The sequence below is a fragment of the Neoarius graeffei genome, chromosome 3, assembly GCF_027579695.1.
Source record: "Neoarius graeffei isolate fNeoGra1 chromosome 3, fNeoGra1.pri, whole genome shotgun sequence".
Lineage (NCBI taxonomy): Eukaryota > Metazoa > Chordata > Actinopteri > Siluriformes > Ariidae > Neoarius > Neoarius graeffei.
The window spans coordinates 101,921,778-101,945,115 of NC_083571.1; the positions used below are offsets into that span (position 1 = coordinate 101,921,778).

At 43.2% G+C, this 23,338-nt stretch overlaps 3 protein-coding genes across 4 annotated transcripts in view; 1 reads left to right on the plus strand and 2 right to left on the minus strand.

Annotated features, from left to right (window-relative positions):
- Positions 1–23,338, minus strand: part of fkbp3 (FKBP prolyl isomerase 3) — a 123,167-nt gene that overhangs the window by 78,840 nt on the left and 20,989 nt on the right. Inside the window, exon 7 of one of the 2 annotated variants that reach the window (XM_060917796.1) lies at positions 21,805–22,153. The exons of the other annotated variant lie outside the window; for it this stretch is intronic. Within the exon in view, the coding sequence (XP_060773779.1) occupies positions 22,099–22,153 (55 nt within the window). The 3' untranslated portion in view covers positions 21,805–22,098. Of the gene's footprint in view, positions 1–21,804; positions 22,154–23,338 lie in introns of those variants that run through there. 2 annotated transcript variants of the gene reach the window in all.
- faua (FAU ubiquitin like and ribosomal protein S30 fusion a) lies at positions 1,982–21,812 on the plus strand. The gene is made up of 5 exons (XM_060917798.1): positions 1,982–2,061; positions 2,746–2,828; positions 19,001–19,145; positions 19,408–19,463; positions 21,634–21,812. Exons 2-5 carry the CDS (start codon positions 2,754–2,756, stop codon positions 21,757–21,759), a joined length of 402 nt encoding a protein of 133 aa, XP_060773781.1. The 5' UTR covers positions 1,982–2,061; positions 2,746–2,753; the 3' UTR covers positions 21,760–21,812.
- On the minus strand, positions 5,773–8,888 carry LOC132882993 (piggyBac transposable element-derived protein 4-like). Its single transcript, XM_060916112.1, has 2 exons — positions 7,977–8,888; positions 5,773–7,230 (listed from the first exon to the last, which is right to left on the minus strand). Exons 1-2 carry the CDS (start codon positions 8,531–8,533, stop codon positions 6,111–6,113), a joined length of 1,677 nt encoding a protein of 558 aa, XP_060772095.1. The 5' UTR covers positions 8,534–8,888; the 3' UTR covers positions 5,773–6,110.

The following is a 23,338-nucleotide window of genomic DNA, read 5'->3' on the forward strand; positions in this document are numbered from 1 at the left end:
CTAGCCGCTTTATCCTGTTCTACAGGGTTGCAGGCAAGCTGGAGCCTATCCCAGCTGACTACGGGCGAAAGGCGGGGTACACCCTGGACAAGTCGCCAGGTCATCACAGGGCTGACACATAGACACAGACAACCATTCACACTCACATTCACACCTACGGTCAATTTAGAGTCACCAGTTAACCTAACCTGCATGTCTTTGGACTGTGGGGGAAACCGGAGCACCCGGAGGAAACCCACGCGGACACGGGGAGAACATGCAAACTCCGCACAGAAAGGCCCTCGCCGGCCACGGGGCTCGAACCCGGACCTTCTTGCTGTGAAGCGACAGCGCTAACCACTACACCACCGTGCCACCCTGGAAAAAGATTGATGTTGTAAAATGTCGCCAACTTGTTCATTCCATGCCTAGAAGACTTGGTGCTGTCATTAAAAATCATGGAGGCCATACAAAGTACTAGATGTAGTAGTTTTTGTTGTGGGGTGTACTCATTTTTGCACCACCCTAATTTGAGTAAAACTGAAAACATTTGTAATCTAAGTTTATATTATTAACCTTACTTTCACGTTAGGGCGGCACGGTGGTGTAGTGGTTAGCGCTGTCGCCTCACAGCAAGAAGGTCCTGGGTTTGAGCCCCGGGGCCGGCGAGGGCCTTTCTGTGTGGAGTTTGCATGTTCTCCCCGTGTCCGCGTGGGTTTCCTCCGGGTGCTCCGGTTTCCCCCACAGTCCAAAGACATGCAGGTTAGGTTAACTGGTGACTCTAAATTGACCGTAGGTGTGAATGTGAGTGTGAATGGTTGTCTGTGTCTATGTGTCAGCCCTGTGATGACCTGGCGATTTGTCCAGGGTGTACCCCGCCTTTCGCCCGTAGTCAGCTGGGATAGGCTCCAGCTTGCCTGCAACCCTGTAGAAGGATAAAGTGGCTAGAGAAGATGAGATGAGATGAGACTTTCACGTTATAAGTTAAACAGATGTTATACCAAACTTTGTCTTGTCAACATTTTGGAAATTGTTGGTGTTCATTGAGATATTGTTTAAAATGTTACTTTTCAAACGGGGTGTACTCATTTACACTGAGCCACTTATCCTGTTCTACAGGGTCGCAGACAAGCTGGAGCCTATCCCAGCTGACTACGGGCGAAAGGCGGGGTACACTCTGGACAAGTCGCCAGGTCATCACAGGGCTGACACATAGACACAGACAACCATTCACACTCACATTCACACCTACGGTCAATTTAGAGTCACCGGTTAACCTAACCTGCATGTCTTTGGACTGTGGGGGAAACCGGAGCACCCGGAGGAAACCCACGCGGACACGGGGAGAACATGCAAACTCCTTGTGGACTCGAACCCAGGACCGTCTTGCTGTGAGGTGACAGTGCTAACCACTACACCACCGTATAATTATCTTATCTTCATCATGCGACCTATTTTTTTTGCACATTCCGGGACATACTGTACTCATACACAGGGTCGCAGGCAAGCTGGAGCCTATCCCAGCTGACTACGGGCGAAAGGCGGGGTACACCCTGACACATAGACACAGACAACCATTCACACTCACATTCACACCTACGGTCAATTTAGAGTCACCAGTTAACCTAACCTGCATGTCTTTGGACTGTGGGGGAAACCGGAGCACCCGGAGGAAACCCACGCGGACACGGCGAGAACATGCAAACTCTGCACAGAAAGGCCCTCGCCGGCCACGGGGCTCGAACCCGGACCTTTTTGCTGTGAGGCGACAGCGCTAACCACTACACCACCGTGCCGCCCATTTTTTTTTTTTTTTAATTCTATGTATATAGTTACTTTTGTCTTTGCTAAATTCTTCTATCTTAACTGTTCAAGCACCAATCACCAAAGCAAATTCCTTCTATATGAGAACGTACTTGGCACTTGATTCGGATTCGGATTTTGATTCGCTGAAGTGAAACACCCTCAAAGCCCTGAGCAATGACGGAACGCCTCCCAGAATTCTTAGCCCTGCACATGCGCACATCAGACAACGGGCTGGTCCTTTTCTCGCTTCGTGTGGACTGATTAGCACCGTGTGATGTAAGGCCCGTCTTGTATTTTATGTATTTATCATGTTTTTATTCCTAATGTCAGGTTTAAATATCATTTGTGGGTGTATATAAGGCTTGGGATATATACTGTGTAAGTTTTCAGGGTGATATAAAGTGTATTGGGATTATATTTGTGATATTATTGAGCGCGCGCCTCATGCTCGTGAGTTGAAGCTAAAGCTAGCAGAGTTTAGCTAATGCTAAAGCTAGCAGAGTTTAGCTAATGCTAAAGCTAGTAGAACAGGACACATCCTTATTTCCAGCTCGGGTACTCCTATATAAGCTGTTTTTGATTGATTTTCAAAGTATTAAAGATTAAAAATGATGAAGAATGGTAGGTAGTTGGCTCATATTAGCTAACTTTTTTGTAAAAAAAAAAAAAAGGACAGGAAGTGGAGGAACTTGGTCATTACTCGTTGTCATCTGTTAGCCATTTTCAATCTGATGATAATTTTGGCTGTACATTTTGATTTGTGATTCTTGATGTGAGCTCAGAGTCAGGATTAGAATCAAATTTGGTTAACTTCTGACTAATTCCCCTGTTTAGAGTTGATCTGAGTTAGAACAGAGCTCCAAGAGGCACTGAATAACTAATGACGTAGAAAAAAAAAAACACGTGTGTGCTATGGAAATATGAACTTTTAATCATTTAAACTTTTTTTTTTTGCCTCAGCAATCAGTATGCAGCTCTTTGTACGTGCACAGAACCTGCACACCCTTGAGGTGACAGGACGCGAGACTGTCCAGGATATCAAGGTGAGAAATGCACCGAACTAACATCCATCCATCCATCATCTGTAGCCGCTTATCCTGTTCTACAGGGTCGCAGGCAAGCTGGAGCCTATCCCAGCTGACTATGGGCGAGATATTAGTACATCCTGGACAAGTCACCAGGTCATCGCAGGGCTGACGGAGACAAATAGCCAATATAGATGAAAGTCTTCCGGATTTACCCGGAAATCCGGATATTTGACAAAACTCCTGAAAATCTCCGGTTTTCCAAACAGAGAAATTAATTTTTCGGATTTTTCGCGTTCCTGGACCCAGTGCCATATTAAGCCAATGACCTTTTCAGTCACGTGACCTTCGTAAACGCGACCACCATTTTGGACATGTAGTGGACTTCGGCTCGAATCGGTTTGAATGCGAGGAAGGCGACAAACGAAAAACATAAAAGAAAAAGGAGCGAGATGCAGAAAACACCTTCACTATCCAGCGACGTAGGGCATTTACAGGGCGAGCAGAGGGAGAGGTATTTGCAAAAATTGAGGTTAGCAGGCTTAGAGAACGACGTTTACCTGCTTCCACCAGGATTGTTCACTGACGTACGGAAGTACACGAAGCCCTCGTCTTTACCTGACTTCGGCCCACATGATCTGTATACTTATGTCGTTAAAAACCCATCGCCATACACAGGTATTGATCTGAAAGTGTATGAGTTTGGATGCCTACAAATATTTTGTGTCAGGCTGGGTAACATGCCTACATCAGTGGGTCGTCCCTGGAGCCGGTGGTCGCCATCTTATTACAGCTAAGGTTTGTTCACATTTTTATTTACTTTCGGTCCTCAGGATAAACAAAATGTTATTAAATGTCATTGAAATAACTTCTTAGTCTGTTGAGACATGGCCCGTTATAAATTTGCTGTTACCAGGCAATGACCAAGAACTGTGTTATTAGGGTCGGTCTCTTTGTAGCAGTGCACTAGCAGCTAGCTGTTAGCACTAGCTAATGTCAACAACATAGTAGCTAGTATGTTATTGTCGCAATGTTTACGTTCAGTCATTTGGATGACTGTTAAAACCTTTCAGTCTCAAGTTTTTCCTTTACTGTATTTACTAGTTTGCTGTAATTATGATCCGGCAGCTATTTACACCGGATCCAGTGTAAATAGCTGCCGGAGCCAACGTCCGAGGTTCCGGAGCACGCTCCGGCTTGCTCCCCCTCAAATTAAGCCCTACTTGAGGGGGAGCGAGCCGGAGCGTGCTCCGGAACCTCGGACGTTGGCTCCGGCAGCTATTTACACTGGATCCGGTGTAAATAGTTGCCGGATCATAATTACAGTAAACTAGTAAATACAGTAAAGGAAAAACTTGAGACTGAAAGGTTTTAACAGTCATCCAAATGACTGAACGTAAACATTGCGACAGTAACATACTAGCTACTATGTTGTTGACATTAGCTAGTCAACAATAGCTACTACAGAAGAACAAAGAGGTTACAATGGGTTATTTTAACCTATTTGGTTACACACTCGCCGCCACAGAATGTTAACAGCAGTGTAATGCCTTTTCTGGCTAATTTTATTCGTCTTACCTCCAACAAAGTGGTCACTACACAAGCGCTGGTATGCCGAGGGCTGCCAATCTTTCCTGTTAATGGCCGCTATCCATCTTCTCTGTCGGGATCCGATAAAATGATGAACCTTGCCTTGTTTGTTGATGGTTACTACATCCAGGTGCACAACAATATAGTGGCATGATGGAAGTCTTGCTGAAAGTAAAACATTCTTTGCTGCCGTTCCTCAATGTTGGCTGTAGTAAACTACTGGTAGTACATGTCCAAAATGGCGGCCGCGTTTGTCGTGACGTCACGTGAAAAGGGTCTATACCTTAAGTGCCCCCCTCGTCACCATGGTGTGAACTGATCTCTACCTGGCTTAAAGTGGCTTCGCACATATCCTCCTCCCCGGGGTCTCCCTTGCTCCCATCTTCCTCAAGGGGATCCTCGTCGTCGCCGACCCCTCGGCTAACACTGGCTGTGGTTATAGCATCTCCCCGGCTAGTGCTAGCAGGGCCATCTCCCTCACTAGCATCGCTGATTTCACTAGCTTTGGCTTCAGCGCTGGTAGTGACAGCAGTTGTCGATGTTTTTATAAAAAAACGATCTAACACTGGAACTTTTTTTAATTGCAGCTACATGCCTGGAGTCTCTCTTTTTTTTAATTTTCTCCTCGCACAACCACTCAAGTGATGTCTGTCCATTTTTCATTTCTACCACGGTTTTTAAAAAATTGATGCATTTCACCGTAGGTGGACTGGCTCAACTGACAGGTTGAGGAAAGGGGGGTTAATGGTCACATAGGCCACTCTTGCTCAGAATTATGATTATTGTTGTTCTTATGAAATTAGTGTTCATAATGAATTATTTATGACTATTTAACAATGTCAAGTGTATAACCGTTTTAAGTGTACAAACATTCACGAAAAATATTTTTAAAGTTTCTGTCATGTGGTGCCCCCCACTGGCTGTGAGTGGTTAGTGCCCCTGGGCACTGTGCCGCAGGCCCATATAGTTAATCCGGCCTTGCCTAGACGCGGCGTAATACTTTGCATCGTCCTTGCATGGACGCAGTCCTTAAATAGCCCGAACATAGTTCATTGATTAGACAGGTTAGGGCTGAACGATTTTAAGAAAAAATTGAATTGCGATTTTTCTGGCAGATATTGCGATTTCGATTTCAACCACGGTTTTTTTTCTTTAACCCATTGACGCCTGAAACGCCTGCAAAAAAACATCTGCAAATGCCTAAGACAGTTTTTAGAAAAGGTCCCCATCTGCCTGAGGGTTTTCTGAAATAAAAATAATTAATTGAAAATGCCTATGAAAAATTCAATATCTCAGCCTCTGAAGCACATAGAGACATGAAATAAATTGCATTTAAAAGATAAAATTCTCTGCTTTTATTGGATCATGCTCATTCAGCATTAACACTAACACATTTTTATAAAAAAAAACAAATCTCAGAGTCAGATGAGTAAAAATCAGTATTATATGATTCATTCATATAAAGAACGACATATCAACACAGATCAATTGATCTAAAAACATGTCAACACATAGATTAATTCATCTAACATGGAACAAGGCACTTTGTCATGGGAGAAAGGTGGGAAAGGAGTGAGGAGAAGTGGTGAAAGTCCTGAGGAGGAACTGGAGGAAATGACCAGGGGAAACGACCGGAGGAACAAATTTCCAAAGACTGACACTGACCTCACACACACCCATCTTTTATACACACACACACACACACTACTGTCATAGAACGTGGTGCATGAAGCACTCGCGGTGCAGGGGAATATTGCACTGCCTGCATCCCATCAGTGTAGACCCCGGGCGCACATTGGTGCCAGTGTGCTTTTTGGCACAATCCCTGCAGGTCTTTCTCTTGTTGCTGATCTGGGCCAGATCATGCCCAGCTGAAGCTCCAGATAGGCTGGTGGGGAGCATCTGGTGGGGAGCACTTCTCTTGGTTACTGGGACGCACAGCTCCATCGTTAAGTCCTCCAACCAGGCTTTGTAGCCACTCTTCCTGTACTTCCATTCATCTCCACCAGCAGATCTGGCAGCCACAAATGCATTGTAGCACGCCACAGACAAAAAATAAAAAAACAGCCTCCTCCACCACTTTGAAGACCTGTGATCGATTTGGTAGTACCCCACCATCTGGTCGAGCAGGTCTACACCCTTCATATGTTGCTGGTAGTCAGCAAGGCAGGCTGGCACCTTGACCTCCACCTGACGCTGAGCCTCGATCTTCCTTTTCACTGACCCCAAAGCCATGGGGTCATGGTGGTTGGACAGGACCATTACTGCCTTGGTGTCCTGCCACACGCACAAGGTCAGCTCATCCTGTTGAGCCACCCGATACTGATGCCTGGCCATGCCAGCCTGCTTGCTGAGCTCCTTGGTCTTCGGTAGGCCCCTTCTGTTTGCGCGCACCGTCCCACAAGCCTGAATTCCCCTTGCCTTCAGGTAAACCAGCAAGGGCACGCTTGTGTAGAAGTTATCCATGTAAACAGACAGGTGTGATCCGTAGTATGGGCTGGCCAGGTCGGTGACGATGCGGTGCGCCAGGTTGATCTCCGCCTTGCCCTCTGTGGCCCCCGTATACACCTGAAAGCTGGTGACGTAGCCAGTTGTACTTTCTGCCATCACCCATACCTTCACTCCCCATTTTACTGGCTTCATGGGGAGGTACTGCCGGAATGCCAGCCGCCCTTTGTACTTGACCATGGACTCGTCCACGGTCACGATACCATTAACTTCATAAAGGGCCTGGTATTGGTTCAGGAGGAGGTCCAAGAAGCACCGCAGTTTCCATAGCTTGTCCGATTTGTCCACTTTAGGGTCAGTGTTGTCTTGGAGATGTAGATATCTAAACATGATTCAAGATTCAAAAAGTTTTTGCTGGCTGGATTTCTTTATGATGATGTCCATGTAAACTTATGACGTGCACGTGTTGGCCATTATTGTTTTTATTTTTGTGTATTGTGCTATGCATATGAATTTATTTATCTATTCCATATGTATTGTTATTTAAGTTATTTATTTATAATTGTATTACTATTTATCAATGTTGTACATTTGGGACATTTAGGTATTTGGGACATGTAGTTTTGCTTTATGATTCAGGATAAAGTAAAAGTTACTGCCCAATACTGCTATTTATTATACTACTATTACTATTGCTATATACTGTTACTATACTATCACTAAAGCATATCATCATTATTATTATTATTATTATTATTATTATTATTATTATTATTAGTAGGCCTAGTAGAAGGCTCTAACACCACTTCGGGTACATTACTGGCCATGATGGAGACATCACTGCAAAATAATAATAATAATAATATTATTATTATTATTATTATTATTATTTAATAATAATAATAATAATAATTTATTAATTTTATTATTATTAATAATAAATTAATACAACCCTGCATCGTATGTCTTGCATTATGCAATTATACTGTATACTGCAGTAACACTAGTTTAAAAAAATCCTAGTTTTCATACTGCAGTAATTCGCCGAGGTTTTTTTTTTTCATAAGGGTAACGCCACGCAATAAGACACAGAAGTCGTCAGAAGAGAGCGCAAGAATAAATAATTACCTCCAGATCATGTCGAAGCGATCTCGTGCCATCACTCGGGGGACATTTGTCTGATACAGCCACTTGCTCTGTCTCCAGTAATCCCGGCGAGTTGGTAGTTTCATTATCCCAAAAGTTATGCAGAGACCGATGAATGATTTCATTTCCTGTTTTGAGACGGCGCTCCACTTTAAGTTTGATGGTGTGTGACCGCGCGTCTGATCAGCATATACATTTGTCTGTGTCACCAACATATCCCAAACTTCCTCAGTGAAAATATTCGAAAATACATCTAAAGGGCTTGCATCTTCAGATATCGGCACCTTTAGCCCAGGTGTCCGAGTGAACTTTTGTTGACGTGGGGGGTGAAATCCATCTGACTGCCAGTCCACTTGGAAGCCTTGGAATTCCTCCTCCTCATCATCCTCTCGAAACAAATCCCACTCCTGTTCTCTATCTAAGGGGTCTTCCGGCACATCTCCCTCTATCTCTTCCTCGATTAAAATCTGTTCACCCCCCTCCAACTCCACATCACTTCCATCACTGTCACAGCATGTCTCCGCAGTAACCGCAGCCATTTTCGCCGGTGTTAAATAGCTAAACAAACGCACGTGTGCAGAACAGCGAGTATGGCTGATTGATTGACGTTATTATCGACAAATCACACAACACATTTTTGGTCACATGGTCTTAAAAAATCGAAAACACCCACCACATGTGTATTTGAACTAATGATTGTGCATTACATGCTGCATGCGCCTTGAAAAAAATGACAAATCAACAATGCTGCGTTATGCAGCAACCGGCATTTGGGGCAATGTTGCGTTATGCAACAACCGGCGCTAGGGGCAATGTTGCGCGACGCAGCATCCGGCGTCAATGGGTTAAATCAAGTTTCAGTGCAAATTAATTAATACAATGAATTCCATAAAGCTAATGCAAGAATGAAAACTGAGGTCAACAGATTTCAAATCTAGGCCTGTTTATTAACATTGAGTGCCTGAGGAACAAGTTATAATAACTTAAAATAAAAATAGAGAGCCATCTTTCTTAAGTAAACTGTTGCTTCTTTTACTTTTCCCATCTACAACATATCAGACATAAAAAAAAAAAAGGTTGATCAATGGCTCAGCAGCATCAAAATATTGCACTTTTGTAAAAGAATGTACATAAGCATTATAAATTATAACTAGAGCCAACAATTCCCCTGTGAGAAATAAGTGATGCAGTGGCTGTAGCAGTCGCTATTGCAGGGCCCCTCCCTCCTGTGTGTGAGAGAGAGAGCAGCCCCTCCCCCACCCGCGCGCTCAGAGACAGAGAAAGTGCAGTTTCTCCTCACAGTGCTCCCTCCAAACAACGGGGATTTACACGAAAACGGAAGGAGATATTCACAAAATTCTTTCACACTGAGTGCCACAAGGCTTTCCTGAACGTAATTTTTTTTGTCTGTAGTGTAAAAAATGAGGACAATTTATTGACGAAACAAAACATGGGTCAGTTTAGGAGCACTGAGAAAAACCGCAGCTTTGACGATCCCAAAATCGTGTTGTCTGAGATCGCGATTTTCGGTCGAAAATGATAGATCGTTCAGCCCTAAGACAGGTGTTCTTTGTTAACGGCACGCGTGCCGAAGCTCGTTAGGTGTGCACGAGCTAAGGCGTGCAGGACTGACACCGTTCTGCGAAGCACAACGCAATCGCACCAGAAAGCATGTTCAAGCTGCCAGTGTAGCTGCAGTCTTTTTAGTTGCGAATTACAAGTGTTTCCTCGTGTTGTTAATCCGCCATGTCAAAACAAGCGAAACTTTCCTCCTCCTTTCAATGTGAAGAGAGGTAAGCAATTTATTATATATTTTTTTCCATCAAAGTTGCATTTTGTGGCTTCGAAGCCAAGTTTTAGTGCTGTTTCTAGAACACGTCATCAAGAAGACGTGGAAGAAACAGCAGTAATGCAAGAGCCGGTTTCTAAGCTGCCGAAAACTAGCATTGGTAATTTTATTTTTTGTTACATAATGCACTCAGGCTGCCAGTCAGTGTGTGAGACACACACCCTGAAAAATCCTAGCTACGCCACGATTTACATGAGAAATTTGGTATCCATTGGTGTGTTGAAATTTACAGACAATACGAACTAATGTAAACAATTGGCTTCAACTCGCATAAATCTGAATTGGAAATGTTTAGTTCACTTTAGCTTCTGCAAACGCACAACTCTACTAAAAGATTGATAAACGAGGCTCAATGTCCCCAACATTGAAACCTGAAAGCTTTAGAAACTCTAACAGACCTTTACTTTTTAACAGGACTGTTTTGGGATTTTGCTGAGTTTACCTTCAACTGTCTGATTTTTTTCAAAGTAATGAACTGTGTAGCAGGAAAATCACCGCGTTTTCTAAATGCACTCTAGCCTAGTAAACTAGACCCACCCGCCTAGCAGCCAAAAATATTTTTGCCTACGAGTGGGTCTAGCCTCGCACCATATCAACAACACACCCCGGGCATCAAATCGTGCCCGCCAATCACAACGCAAGGTTTTTGTTTGGATTCTTTGGGCGGGCTTTTGCAGGAGTGACGACAAAGCTGCGTGACGCTGGAGAAAGCACAACAGGAAAGATGGCTACGGCTAGTGAACAGCGCGCGTTTGACTCCGCTTTGGAATCAGTTTTAGAAGAATTAGACTTGGAGTTTTCGTTGAAACATGAGCAGGAAGAGGCTCTCCGCTCATTCCTTTTCAAGAAGGACGTTTTCGCTGTTTTGCCGACCGGCTATGGCAAAAGTCTGATCTACCAGCTGGCTCCCCCACTGCTTTCTGTCGCTCTGACTACGTCACAGTCACTGTTGCGCTGATTGGTCAGAGCGTTGGCCTATACGCACAGACAGTTTGAAAGACAACGGGTTGTTCCTACCCACACCCTTCGGAAATGTCTACGACCGAGACCAGACTAAATATTCACATTTAGTCTGGCCTGCCAGGCTAAATGCACTCCTGAAAATTACTCATTAACTAGGGGAATTAAATTTGATATTTTTGACGTTAATCATTTAATGTACATGAAAGATAAAGGCTTAAAAGTTATAACTTGTTTTAGTGAAAATAAGTACTAAAATGCACTAGAATGCAGGGTTTTGCGTGTTATGATGTTAAAAATCCCCCCCAATCTTAGTTTGACTTTCAAAAGTTCAGGATTTTTTTTCTTTGCTCCACTTTCATCCCTAAGCCATTCACATTCACACCTACGGTCAATTTAGAGCCACCGATTAGCCTAACCTGCATGCCTTTGGACTGTGGGGGAAACCGGAGGAAACCCACGCTGACATGGGGAGAACATGCGAACTCCACATAGTTTGTCACCTCACAGCATGAAGGCGACAGTACTAACCACTACACCAACTGTGCCGCCACTGATCTAACGTTTCTAACCCAATATCCATGTCTAAGTGTTGAGTTTCAGCGAATGAAGGCACACAGTAACAGATCTAGCTCCTTACTAGCTTCGGATGCAAATACAGAGCTGTATAAAATGTCATGACCATGGTAGTGATGTGTGCTAAGAATCAGTGAAATTTATTGGCAAGTATGTTCACGTACAAAGAATTTGGTGCTTGAACAGTTAAGAGAGAAAAACTTTAAAAAAAAAAAAAAAAGTAGAGCAGTAGCTACAATTATTGACAGTCCATAATTATCAATGCCTTTTCAGATTTACTAATTAAAAAAAAAAAAACAACTTTACAAAGGTGAGTTTCAGTTACAACTAGGGATGGCGAAAACTAAAAAAAATCTTGACCGACCACCGAGCCTCATTAGCCGGTTAAAGTCGGTTAACCTATGAGTTTAAACAGGGATGCAAACGGCGCGCCTTTTTGGCAGATGCCGCCTTTTTCACGGCTGAATCGTGCAGATCCGTTTTTTTTTGGGGGGGGGGGGGCGTTAGTGTCTGAATAATTTAATCAGAGTAAATTCTGTATTAAAATTACTAAGTGGGCAGGTGCTGTTGCGGTCCGTGAGGCATGGGAGGTGTGTGTGGGGGGCAGTGGGTCGGAGGGCTGAGCACGTTTTCACGGAAGCTGCGCAGGTGTGCGCGGCTTTCTGATTTGCTGTTTTCTTCTCGTGCTTCCTGTGTTTCGTGGACTGTGGCGGTGTTTGCTTGTTTAGTAATTTTAGTACAGAATTAAAACTTAAAAAAAATTAAACACTCTTAAAAAACAAATTTCACACTCTGTGTCTCTGCTCGCAGCGTGTGGATGGGAGGGGGCTGCTCGCTCTCACACACACACACACGAGGGAGGGGCTGCTCCCTCTCAGAGAGACACATTCACACAGTTCAGTGCAGCTCCTGCTATAGCGACTGCTACGTGCACTGCATCACTCTCTCAATTTCCCACAGGGGAATTGTCTCTAGTTTAACCGACAACCAAAAAAAATTAACCGGTTGACGTTGATTCGGTCAACCATCGGTCAAACGGTCATCGGTTAACATCCCTAGTTACAACAGTTATTATTGGTTAATTAATCAACCGGAAGACCCTCCTCGCCCTTTGACCTTGTCTTCTGATTGCACAGCTCGTTATCTCATCTCATTATCTCTAGCCGCTTTATCCTTCTACAGGGTCGCAGGCGAGCTGGAGCCTATCCCAGCTGACTACGGGCGAAAGGCGGGGTACACCCTGGACAAGTCGCCAGGTCATCACAGGGCTGACACATAGACACAGACAACCATTCACACTCACATTCACACCTACGGTCAATTTAGAGTCACCAGTTAACCTAACCTGCATGTCTTTGGACTGTGGGGGAAACCGGAGCACCCGGAGGAAACCCACACGGACACGGGGAGAACATGCAAACTCCGCACAGAAAGGCCCTCGCCGGCCCCGGGGCTCGAACCCAGGACCTTCTTGCTGTGAGGCGACAGCGCTAACCACTACACCACCGTGCCACCCGCACAGCTCGTTATGTGAGATGGAATTTTTTTAGCACGATCAACAATTTGAGGAAAAATCTGGACGTTATCATAAACATGGTGGAAAGATCATGGACACGTTTACTTCTCAAGCTCACTGATATTTCATGATATCCTTGTCAACCTTTGTTTCTTACGCTTTCATTTTGCTATTTTGTATCTAAACGCGCGTTTGAGAAGTCACATGAGGTGTCGATAATAGTGATCACTTTCACTGGTGTCCACCATTATCGACACCCTGTGGAATTAAGTGGTTTTTACAACTGTTATGGATCGATCTTTGTGCAACATTGTTGAAGTAGATGAAGTACTTTAAAAAAAAAAAAAATACAAGTGCTGTGATTTATTATTTTTTTTCTGATTCATAACAGAATGGAATGTTTATTTGAAATTCTATTGCAATAAATAGAATTAGACCAGAATTAAATTCCTAGCATATAAAAAATTACATACTTGAAGTATTCATATTTTTCTATTCCATTCAGTTTTTTTTTTTTTCAGTTTGTTGTAAATAGGTCCTGGGTTCGAGCCCCGGGGCCGGCGAGGGCCTTTCTGTGTGGAGTTTGCATGTTCTCCCCGTGTCCGCGTGGGTTTCCCCCACAGTCCAAAGACATGCAGGTTAGGTTAACTGGTGACTCTAAATTGACCGTAGGTGTGAATGTGAGTGTGAATGGTTGTCTGTGTCTATGTGTCAGCCCTGTGATGACCTGGCGACTCGTCCAGGGTGTACCCTGCCTTTCGCCCGTAGTCAGCTGGGATAGGCTCCAGCTTGCCTGCGACCCTGTAGAAGGATAAAGCGGCTAGAGATAATGAGATGAGATGAGTTTGTTGTAAATATCTACCACATATTACAATATCAGTAGACATTTTATATTTTGGTTTGAGGAAAATGTGGTTACAAGGTCAATTGCTTGACATTTCTAGTTTTGTAGTTTACCAGTAAATAAAAAAAAAAAAGTGCGATCTACAAAAATACTTAGAAAGTGGAACAAAGATTTTCTGACACAGGTTAAACATTATCAGTTCATTTGTTTACAAACATTAATTACTTCCTCATTTACATAAACACCGACATCCATATATTTATATAAGAGATTTTGTACTAAATACAAGTCTATGGAAAACAAATTTTAAACAGTTTTGTTAATACCACATACCGATTTATTTTTCATAAATAATCATCTGGATGTCGATAATTGTGGAACGGTGTCACGTGATCTGATACGCCAAGTCAGCGTTTCTCAACCTTTTTTCAGTCACGGCACCCTTCAGAAGTATGCAAATCCTCAAGGCACCCCCATATAAAATATACACAGTCACGCTGACCATACGCTGACCCCGGCAGTGACGTTGTGACATGGGAAAGGGGGCCGTGAGACAAATTTTGATGATGCATGAGGTGGCGATGATCTGCATTAGTGTAACTATCGTTTTTTGGAATTTTAATTCATTTTATTTATTTCAATGTTAGAATATATAATTTTTTTGACGGCACCCCGGTTGAGAGAGGCTGCGCTAAGTAATCGGGAAATGGCGCGTTTTTTCCCCAGTGCAAGTTTGAGTAATTATTCATGCACAATTTATATGTTAAGTCTTTTTCTTCTTTTGCAACGGCCCAAAGATCAAGGTGTCTAATTGTAGCCACCGCTCTAGTTATGTAAATAGAATAGAAAAAAAAGAATCTAAAATATACAAATTTGAAAAGTGGACCTATTTAAGGAGTGTGTGCATGGGTTGTTTAAGCTGGAATATGCAATAATAGGTCAGAAGATGAAGAGTCATGACATGAAATGCACTGATCTGATGTTTTTAACACAATGTCCAAGTGTTGAGTTTCAACGAATGAAGGCACCCAGTAACAGCTCTAGCTCCGTACCAGCTTCTGATGCAAATACAAAGATGTCATGACCATAGATAGTGATGTGTTCTGTGTAAAGAATTAAACATGACCCGGTGTGCTAGTTTCCCTTTAACGTCAGTGATGGGGTGATGCAGTCTGACCCGGAAGAGTGGCTGTTACCACCTCTTAAAAGTTGATTAATTATTTATTATTTTAAAAACACCATGGCCCAAAGTGTTTTCTTTCTCTTATAGCAGTTTGCTAGTGGTTACAATTATTATTTATTAACGAGGAGAGTCATTTGAGGTAAAGGTTTTGGGTCTGTGGAGAAAAACTTCTCAGAAGATGAGGTCATTTTATTGTTAACTTTCTTGTTTTGTGAAACCCAAGAAATATAAACTAGTCACGTTTTGTTTTGACAGCTTTGTGTTTGTCACTGAAAATGCCTTAGGAATATAGCCTGGCAAGCCAGACTAAATGTGAATATTTAGTCTGGCCTCGCTCGTAGACATTTCCGAAGGGTGTGGGAGGAACAAGCCGCTCTTTCAAACTGTCTCTGTGCGCATAGGCCAACGCTCTGACCAATCAGCGCAACAGTGACTGTGACGTAGTCCAGGGTCTCTGCACATTTCTGACCAGCAAAAATAATACTTTTTCAGACCATTTTAAGACCACTGAGTATAAAAAAATAAGACCACTACCGCGGAACAAATACGTACAGTAAAAAAAAAAAAGCACACTCTAGGTTAAGTTCAAAGCATTTTTTTTAATAAATAAGTGCATCTTCAGTTTACAAAACAGAACATTAGCTGCCTTCTCGATATTTTAATAGTAGGGTACTGCTGTAAACATAAACAGTGAGGAAACAAATTGATCTTCAGTTAACAAAACAGAACATTAACTGCCTTCTCGATATTTTAATAGTAGGGTGCATGTGAAATATTTGAATTAGGAAGGTTAAATAAGAGACATAAGCCTACAGAAAAAAATCACACTCACACACTCTCTCACTAGAGGTCCTCATAACCAAGTCAAACAGTTGCAAAAGTTGCTTACCAATTACAGTATTAATTTCCCATTTACATGAAACACTGAAAACAAGACGTTTATCCTTATCTTAATTTGTTAGGTTGGTGGAAGCCTACCTTGAAGTTTTCCAGCAAGTCCTCAGCAGTTGAGTGGCCCATATACTGTGATCCGAGATACCGGGACTGCACCCGAGAACCAGTCTCATCCGTCACCCAATACCTCACGTGAATGTCGAGCTGCTTGCGCTTGGTGGTTCGATTCATAGACTCATCAAACATGACAACGAAGCTGCCTTGATTGACGGTAGCCAGAAGTTCACGTTTGATAAATGGAGCCAGACCAAATCGCGCTAGATACGATGTCTTGTCTTTCCCACAAGTAAACGATTTGGCATACTCGGAATCAGGGAACATTGCCTGGAAGACTGCGCCCACACCTTCATTTGAAGTGGTGTCGGGTAATCGTCTGCAGAACCCACAGTATTTCTGCCTTCAGCGTAGCGGTTGGGGCGAATGCCGCGAAAGCACTTGTGCTGGGACCCGGAGACACTAAAGCTGGCGTTGCACTTTTTGTGACCGTAGAGGCGAACATTGGCATGGGGACTGTTGTTGCCCGACTAGCAGCATAGCGCATATGCTTTTCCCCTTTCGAGTGAGCGTCAAGGGCTTTACAGCCCATTGTTAACTTGATGTCTTTCCGACATACCTTACATCTCGCTTCATATTCTGAAGTTGCTGTTGTTAGCCAACTTTTGTATTTTGGCTCCTCAAGCCACTTGTTACTAAACTTACACTTCCCCATCTCCGTTCATGTTCAAGTTCAACCACTTCTTCCTCATCTGCTCTACTCTCAATGGTTCTACTACATGGATAAAAGAACACACTGCCCCCTGTGGCGTGGTTCCTGCGCTATTAGAGCTAGTGCTAGACACACAACGGCTCTTGTGCTACTTGTTCAGCATCTTGATAACAAACGACGCTGGTTGAATAAATAATGTTAGCGCGGAAAAAAAATCCAGACGTTTTTTTTTTTTTTTCATTTACCGTAGGCTACCCGGATGAAATTTAATACCTCCCATGTGAAATTTAATACCATAGCTCAAAAAATAGCGAAATATAATGCTTTTTAAGACCTTAAACACATATTAAAAATAAGACTTTTTAAGGATCCGCGGAGACCCTGGTAGTCAGAGCGACAGAAAGCAGTGGGGGAGGCCTTGAAATAAATAATTTTTCAAAATGCGTATTAATTAACAGGTTCTAGATATTAAGAAGTTTGGAGATAATGACCACAAGTTTGGAGTCTGTACCACATACTTAACATACACTTTTTTTCAAGGGTTTGCTTAAACTGAGTTTTTATTTAGTGGTGTTTGGTGAAATAATTTCCCTTAAATTTAAAATAACGGGAAAATAAGAAACAATCAAAAAGTAATGTTTCAAAGCTGTTTATTAATTCTTCGTACTGCACAAACTAGCCCCATCCTTTTGGCTACGAGCGGAGCCAGCTGGTAGATCAGACTTTTGCCATAGCCGATCGGCAAAACAGCGAAAACGTCCTTCTTGAAAAGGAATGAGCGGAGAGCCTCTTCCTGCTCATGTTTCAACGAAAACTCCAAGTCTAATTCTTCTAAAACTGATTCCAAAGTGGAGTCAAACGAGCGCTGTTCACTAGCCGTAGCCATCTTTCCTGTTGTGCTTTCTCCAGCGTCGCGCAGCTTTGTCGTCACTCCTGCGAAAGCCCGCCCAAAGAATCCAAACAAAAACCTTGCGTTGTGATTGGCGGGCACGATTTGATGCCCGGGGTGTTTTGTTGATATGGTGCGAGGCTAGACCCACTTGTAGGCAAAAATATTTTTGGCCGCTAGGCGGGTGGGTCGAGTTTACTAGGCTATTAGGAATAGACATGCAGAGAAATTGTTCTTTGCCTCACTGGCCCGATTTGGGTTATATTAAGCCCCGGTGCACACAGGTGACTTCTCGTTGCAAGCATATTGCGATTTTTGGACGCAGGTTTCCCTTCTCGGGTAGCTGCGTGTACGCATTGTGTGCGACCAGTGGGCAATTTGGGGATGGGGAATGCAAGTCATGTGGAAATCACGTGACTACTTCGCTGGCAGGGATTGGCTTAGCCTGTGGAGGTGAGCGCTTCATTATCGCAAAGAGACACATGGCGATATCTCTGCAGCAAGTCAGCGACTGGAGCTCTTTTTCTTTTTGTTGCAGGATATCAAGCATGTTTGATACCTGTGATCTGTTGCAAGCAACAAAAAAATCGCCGCCGCAAGTATCCGCACACGAAGCAATTTTTCGCTTGCATCAAAAAGTTGCACGACCAAGCGATGGAAAATCGCCCGTGTGTGCTGGACTTTAGTTTATCAGGGGGTTGTTTAGTGGTGGTGTCCGTCTCTCCCACCCCCAGAGTGATAGTTTCTAGTGTGTTCTACGCACCCTTATGTTCGTGTCGCGTGGCCATATGATCATACGCCATTCACAACATGGCATCCAAGCAGTCGAAGAGGTGCTGGCATAGAGAAGACACTGGCTCTTTCAGTCTGGGGTGAACCCGTGTTCCAGCAAGAATTTGAAAATACAATAAAACAATCACAAAGTATACAGGAAGCAGCCATTTTTCATTTCGCCTCTCGGGGAGCGTTTAATATCCGGCTTAGGACTGCTGATGCATGTACTACGAGACTGAATATGGCAAGTAGCAGCAGCCAAACATGACCTCCTTTTCCATCCAATTTGAGGCGACAACTGCATAGAAAACCACAATATGCATCTGGGTGAGACTAAAATTATGAAACGACTGCTGAGCTTGGCGGAAAGCAGAAGGTAATTCGGTCTGTAATTTCCCCAGAGGATGATGAAGGAAAAACACTGACACGGCCGATCCGGATAGCGGACAAGTCACAGGGCGTCTGTAAAACAGGAATCAATCCCATGTAAATTTAATCCTTGTTTGGATAGGGCTATAGAAAATTAACCACCACGACCTGACCAGTCGCAGTCGAGAACAGATCTGTGGTATAAATTAGTTTGTTATTGTATTGTCTGAGAACTTCATGTTTCTGATATCAAACACATTGTTGAGTAGGAAAATGTGTATTCTGCCCTTCAGTGTTTCAAGCCAGTATTGAGAGAAGTGAGTGCCCAAGGGTTCTTTGCATTTATGGACAATGCTGACTAAATGTGGTGTGTGTGTGTATTTCAGGCTCATGTCGAGACTCTAGAGGGTCTATGTGCGGAGGACCAGGTGCTCCTCCTGTCTGGTACCCCTCTTGAAGATGCCGCTACCCTTGTGAGCTGTGGGATTTCAGAGCACTGCACTCTGGAGGTTGTTGGCAGGCTTCTGGGAGGCAAGTACATGAATTTTAGACGCCACTGTTTGCTGTGCGGACCTACTCTTTTCAGCCATAAGGAGTGTTTTAAGGAACCATTATTGGAGGTTCATTTGCTAATTATAAATTGGTGAAGATGACTGGAGCCACGTAAAGCAAGTGGAACCTGACGTGGCTCCTGTGGCCATGCCAGCCATTTGCAGAGATGATTGGTTATCCTTGTAGTAAAGTGTTGAATAATGAGGTTTCTGTTTAACAAAATTTTTTTTTCTCTTTCTAGGTAAGGTCCACGGTTCTCTGGCTCGTGCTGGAAAAGTACGAGGACAGACACCCAAGGTGAGTTCAAAGGGCTTTATTATAAATATTGGCCCATGCCTTCTCTAGTCACTACTAGGAATGGCTCATGATTTCCAAATAGTTATTAAAACAAGTTTATGCAACTACCATCTTGTTTTAAGGGCCCGGTCCTACAACACCAATAATTACAACTATGGGCCCTTTTCAGTCACGTGACCTTTGTAAATGCGACCGCCATTTTGGACATGTAGTGGACTTCGGCTCAAATCGGTTTGAATGCGAGGAAGGCGACAAACATAAAAGAAAAAGGAGCGAGATGCAGAAAACTGTATTTACTAGTTTACTGTAATTATGATCTGGCAGCTATTTACACCGGATCCAGTGTAAATAGCTGCCGGAGCCAACGTCCGGCCGGGCCGCGAGCGAGCGTGCTCCGGAACCTCGGACGTTGGCTCCGGCGGCTATTTACGCTGGATCCTGTGTAAATAGCTGCCAGATCATAATTACAGTAAACTAGAATGGAATGTTAACAGCAATGTAATGCCTTTTCTGGCTAATTTTATTCGTCTTACCTCCAACAAAGTGGTCACTACACAAGCGCTGGTGTGCCGCTATCCATCTTCTCCGTCGGTCAGCATCTACCGGGATCCGATAAAATGATAACCCTTGCCTTGTTTGTTGATGGTTACTACATCCAGGTGCACAACAACATAGTGGCATGATGGAAGTCTTGCTGAAAATAAACACTTTCTTTGCTGCCGTTCCTCAATGCTGGCTGTGGTAAACTACTGGTCCAAAATGGCGGCCGCGTTTGTCGTGACGTCACGTGAAAAGGGTCCATACCGCTGCCTGAATTTAGTTCCAGTCTGGAGCAGTCATACCACAACTACAATCCTGACTATAACCTCAGTTGGTCCTGCTACTCAAGCAAAGAAAAATACGTGGTGGTTGATTTTTCGTGGGAAAACGTTGCGGTTGTATGCTGTTTATGTGCACAGCTTTTGATGCCCATCTTTGACGCCTATTATCAGCTTTTCGTCGCTGTCAGTTCAAAACCTGCTATGTGACAATTTAGGTCAAATTGGGTTCTCTATGCTGATTGGTCAGTTTTGACCTCGTGCTTCCATTTATGCTAATTAGAAAAGCTAATAATAGAACAAGTACTGGCTTCTCAGCTTATTTCAGAGTTTTATTCAGTTTTTTTTTACGTCTCCTGTAAAAAAGGGAAAATGTCACATAGCAGGTTTCGACCCGACAGCGACGTTTTCCTCCATGATGCAACAAGGATGTACGAAGATGCCCGGGGAAAAATAGCACGTGCTCAGACAACGTCACATGCAAACAATTACCTGCTTGGTCCGATGTTTTATCGGATCAGGTCCAGGTCTGGAAAAATCGCTCCAAAAGCAATCTCACCAATACGGATAAACCCAGGCGTGGGCTATAGGTATCATTATCGGTCTGGTGTGAGCACCGACCACACAAGCTGCAGGGGATGGATTTATTTGTAGCTATCGGTATTGCGGGGCCGGGTCTTAAATATTTTCCCTTGTTTTTACTGGTAGTACCTAAAAGCTGTTTGCCAATCTTTTGAAGAATGATCTAATAGTTCCTAGTCAAAGTCTTTCCCGCACCATACACTGGCGCGCTTGGCGGCACCGATCTCCGTTTCGTAGCCCTTGGCCTCTTGCCTATATTACATAGCTAGGGTTACAGTGGGGGGGGCTAGTCCTCTGGTAACCACCAGAGTTTGACTCTCCACTCGCATCTGTATTGCAGCGTGCCTTGCCAGATGGCACCATTTTTATGATGGTCTTTGGTGTGAGGTGGACATGCTAACCACTAGGCCACTCGCCAGTGATTTTAGTAATTTTGCTTTAAATGCCCATCCCTAGTCCATACGACATGAAGCACAAGATTTTTTTTTTTTCTTAAATGAACACTCATGGCTGTCATTTATTTTTAATTCAGGCTAAAGTATTGTAGTGTGCCTTTAACTAACAGATTGAGGTGTTCATTAGTTTTTCCTTACAAATTATATGCCTAGGTGGTATACTGCTTCTTGTAAGCTCTAGTTTTGGAAGGGCAAATCAAAATGCAGAGTAAAAAAAAAAAAGTTGATTATTGATCTGTGACATGATTGGGTGAAAGGATTTAAAGCAGCCAAGCTCACCCCTCTCTCTCTCTCTCTCTCTCGTGCTGTTTTCAGGTGGACAAGCAGGAGAAGAAGAAAAAGAAAACGGGCCGTGCTAAGCGCCGTATCCAGTACAACCGTCGCTTTGTGAACGTGGTGCCCACCTTTGGAAAGAAGAAGGGTCCTAATGCCAACTCTTAAATAATTTTCTGTAATGTGTTCCTAATAAAGTTGCACACAGCTGTGTACTCGAACTTCCTTTTATTGTTCATTTTCAAAATAACAATGAATCCAGGATCAGGGTTATAATCCTTACGAGAGGAACTGTACAGGGGAAGGAAGGAAACACTGCCAGCTCTGAACTTTATTAACTTCTCTCACAACAAAAAACAAACATGCAAAGTAATGTGAGAAATCGCATCTCAAACCACATCCTGCTCCCACTTGTACTGAGTTTAACAATGAAGACTGAACATGACCTTGTGTCCTGCTGTAAGGGTTCTTCCTCTTCCTCCTCTGCTGAAATGAACGGTAGTCATCCTAATCAATGGACACCAATTCAACCTCAAAAATGAGTTTAGCATTTGGTGGGATTCTGTTTTAAGTTAAGGAAAATGGTGTAATAGACTACGTTCAGACTGCACCCTGAAACGACCCATATCCGATTTGTTATTGACAATCTGAACGACACAGATCCGATTTTTTCACATGCGACCCAGGCCGCTTGGATATGTGGTCCTAATTCCGATGCATATCCGTTATTTTCACATGCGACTGCAGTCTGACTGGACAGGTCGCATTCATGCGACCTACACATCATCAACAAGAGACAAACGTCACTATTCTGCGTTGGCTAAATCCCGCCTCTTTGGTGGAAAACAACAACATTTGTACAGTTTTCAGAATTTAAATAGACTTTTATAGAATTGATCAAGCTAATGGTGGATTTGGTAGGGACCTGGATGTTGATCTGTTAGCCTGATTAAATAAAACAGTTTCTATAACTGATTTATAACTTAAACCATCCTGTATTATAAGATTTGTTCTGGAAATTTCCAGTAATTTGACACCTTCGATCTCATTAGTCTGCTGCCCACATTAATCAGATTATTGTGTGAGTTCCGCCGCCGCCACAAAAACCACATCGCCAGGTCTCGCCTCATCTCCATCGCAAACTGCACTGGTGTTTCTGCACCTTGAGCCAGCGTTGAGAGAAGTTGCAGAATTCAGCTGGCTATAAACAATTAACTAAATATTTATAAAAATGTAGAAAAAGTTTATTAATATGACGAAACAAATGTGTAAATTATTAAGCCTGAATTAAGAGTTTGGTAATACAGCGGCCGTATCCCAAATGACTGCCTACTGAAGCTCGAGTGCACTATATAGAGTTTAAAAATCCATTACTTCCTAGTAACATGTAGCGCACTTATATAGAAATTAGACATTTAGGAGTCAACCCTCGTTACCAGGCTACACGTTTTCATTTCAGTTCAGAAACAAAAACACACACGAGACCTCACACTTTAACACTAACCAGATAATTAAACAACAACAAAAAAATCATTAAACTTGAAGAGTGCGCTTTTTTTTTTGTTTACGTATTATGTAGACGTGCTTATTACGTGTCAATTTGCGCATGCGGGACACTTTTGGGTCGTTTTCCGTTCATATTGGAGATCGCATACAAGTCTCATATAATTGGTAATGTGAACGGCCTAACAAAAAAATCGGATTTCACAACAAATCGGATATGGGTCGTTTCAGGTTGCAGTCTGAA

Excerpts from the sequence above, each read along its gene's own strand:
- faua (XM_060917798.1), top strand. The coding sequence starts at position 2,754 with ATGCAGCTCTTTGTACGTGCACAGAACCTGCACACCCTTGAGGTGACA. Across the intron at positions 2,829-19,000 it reads AGACTGTCCAGGATATCAAG|GCTCATGTCGAGACTCTAGA; the intron begins GTGAGAAATGCA and ends TGTGTATTTCAG. Across the intron at positions 19,464-21,633 it reads TACGAGGACAGACACCCAAG|GTGGACAAGCAGGAGAAGAA; the intron begins GTGAGTTCAAAG and ends TGCTGTTTTCAG.
- LOC132882993 (XM_060916112.1), bottom strand. The coding sequence starts at position 8,533 with ATGGCTGCGGTTACTGCGGAGACATGCTGTGACAGTGATGGAAGTGAT. Across the intron at positions 7,231-7,976 it reads CGCTTCGACATGATCTGGAG|ATATCTACATCTCCAAGACA; the intron begins GTAATTATTTAT and ends AATCATGTTTAG.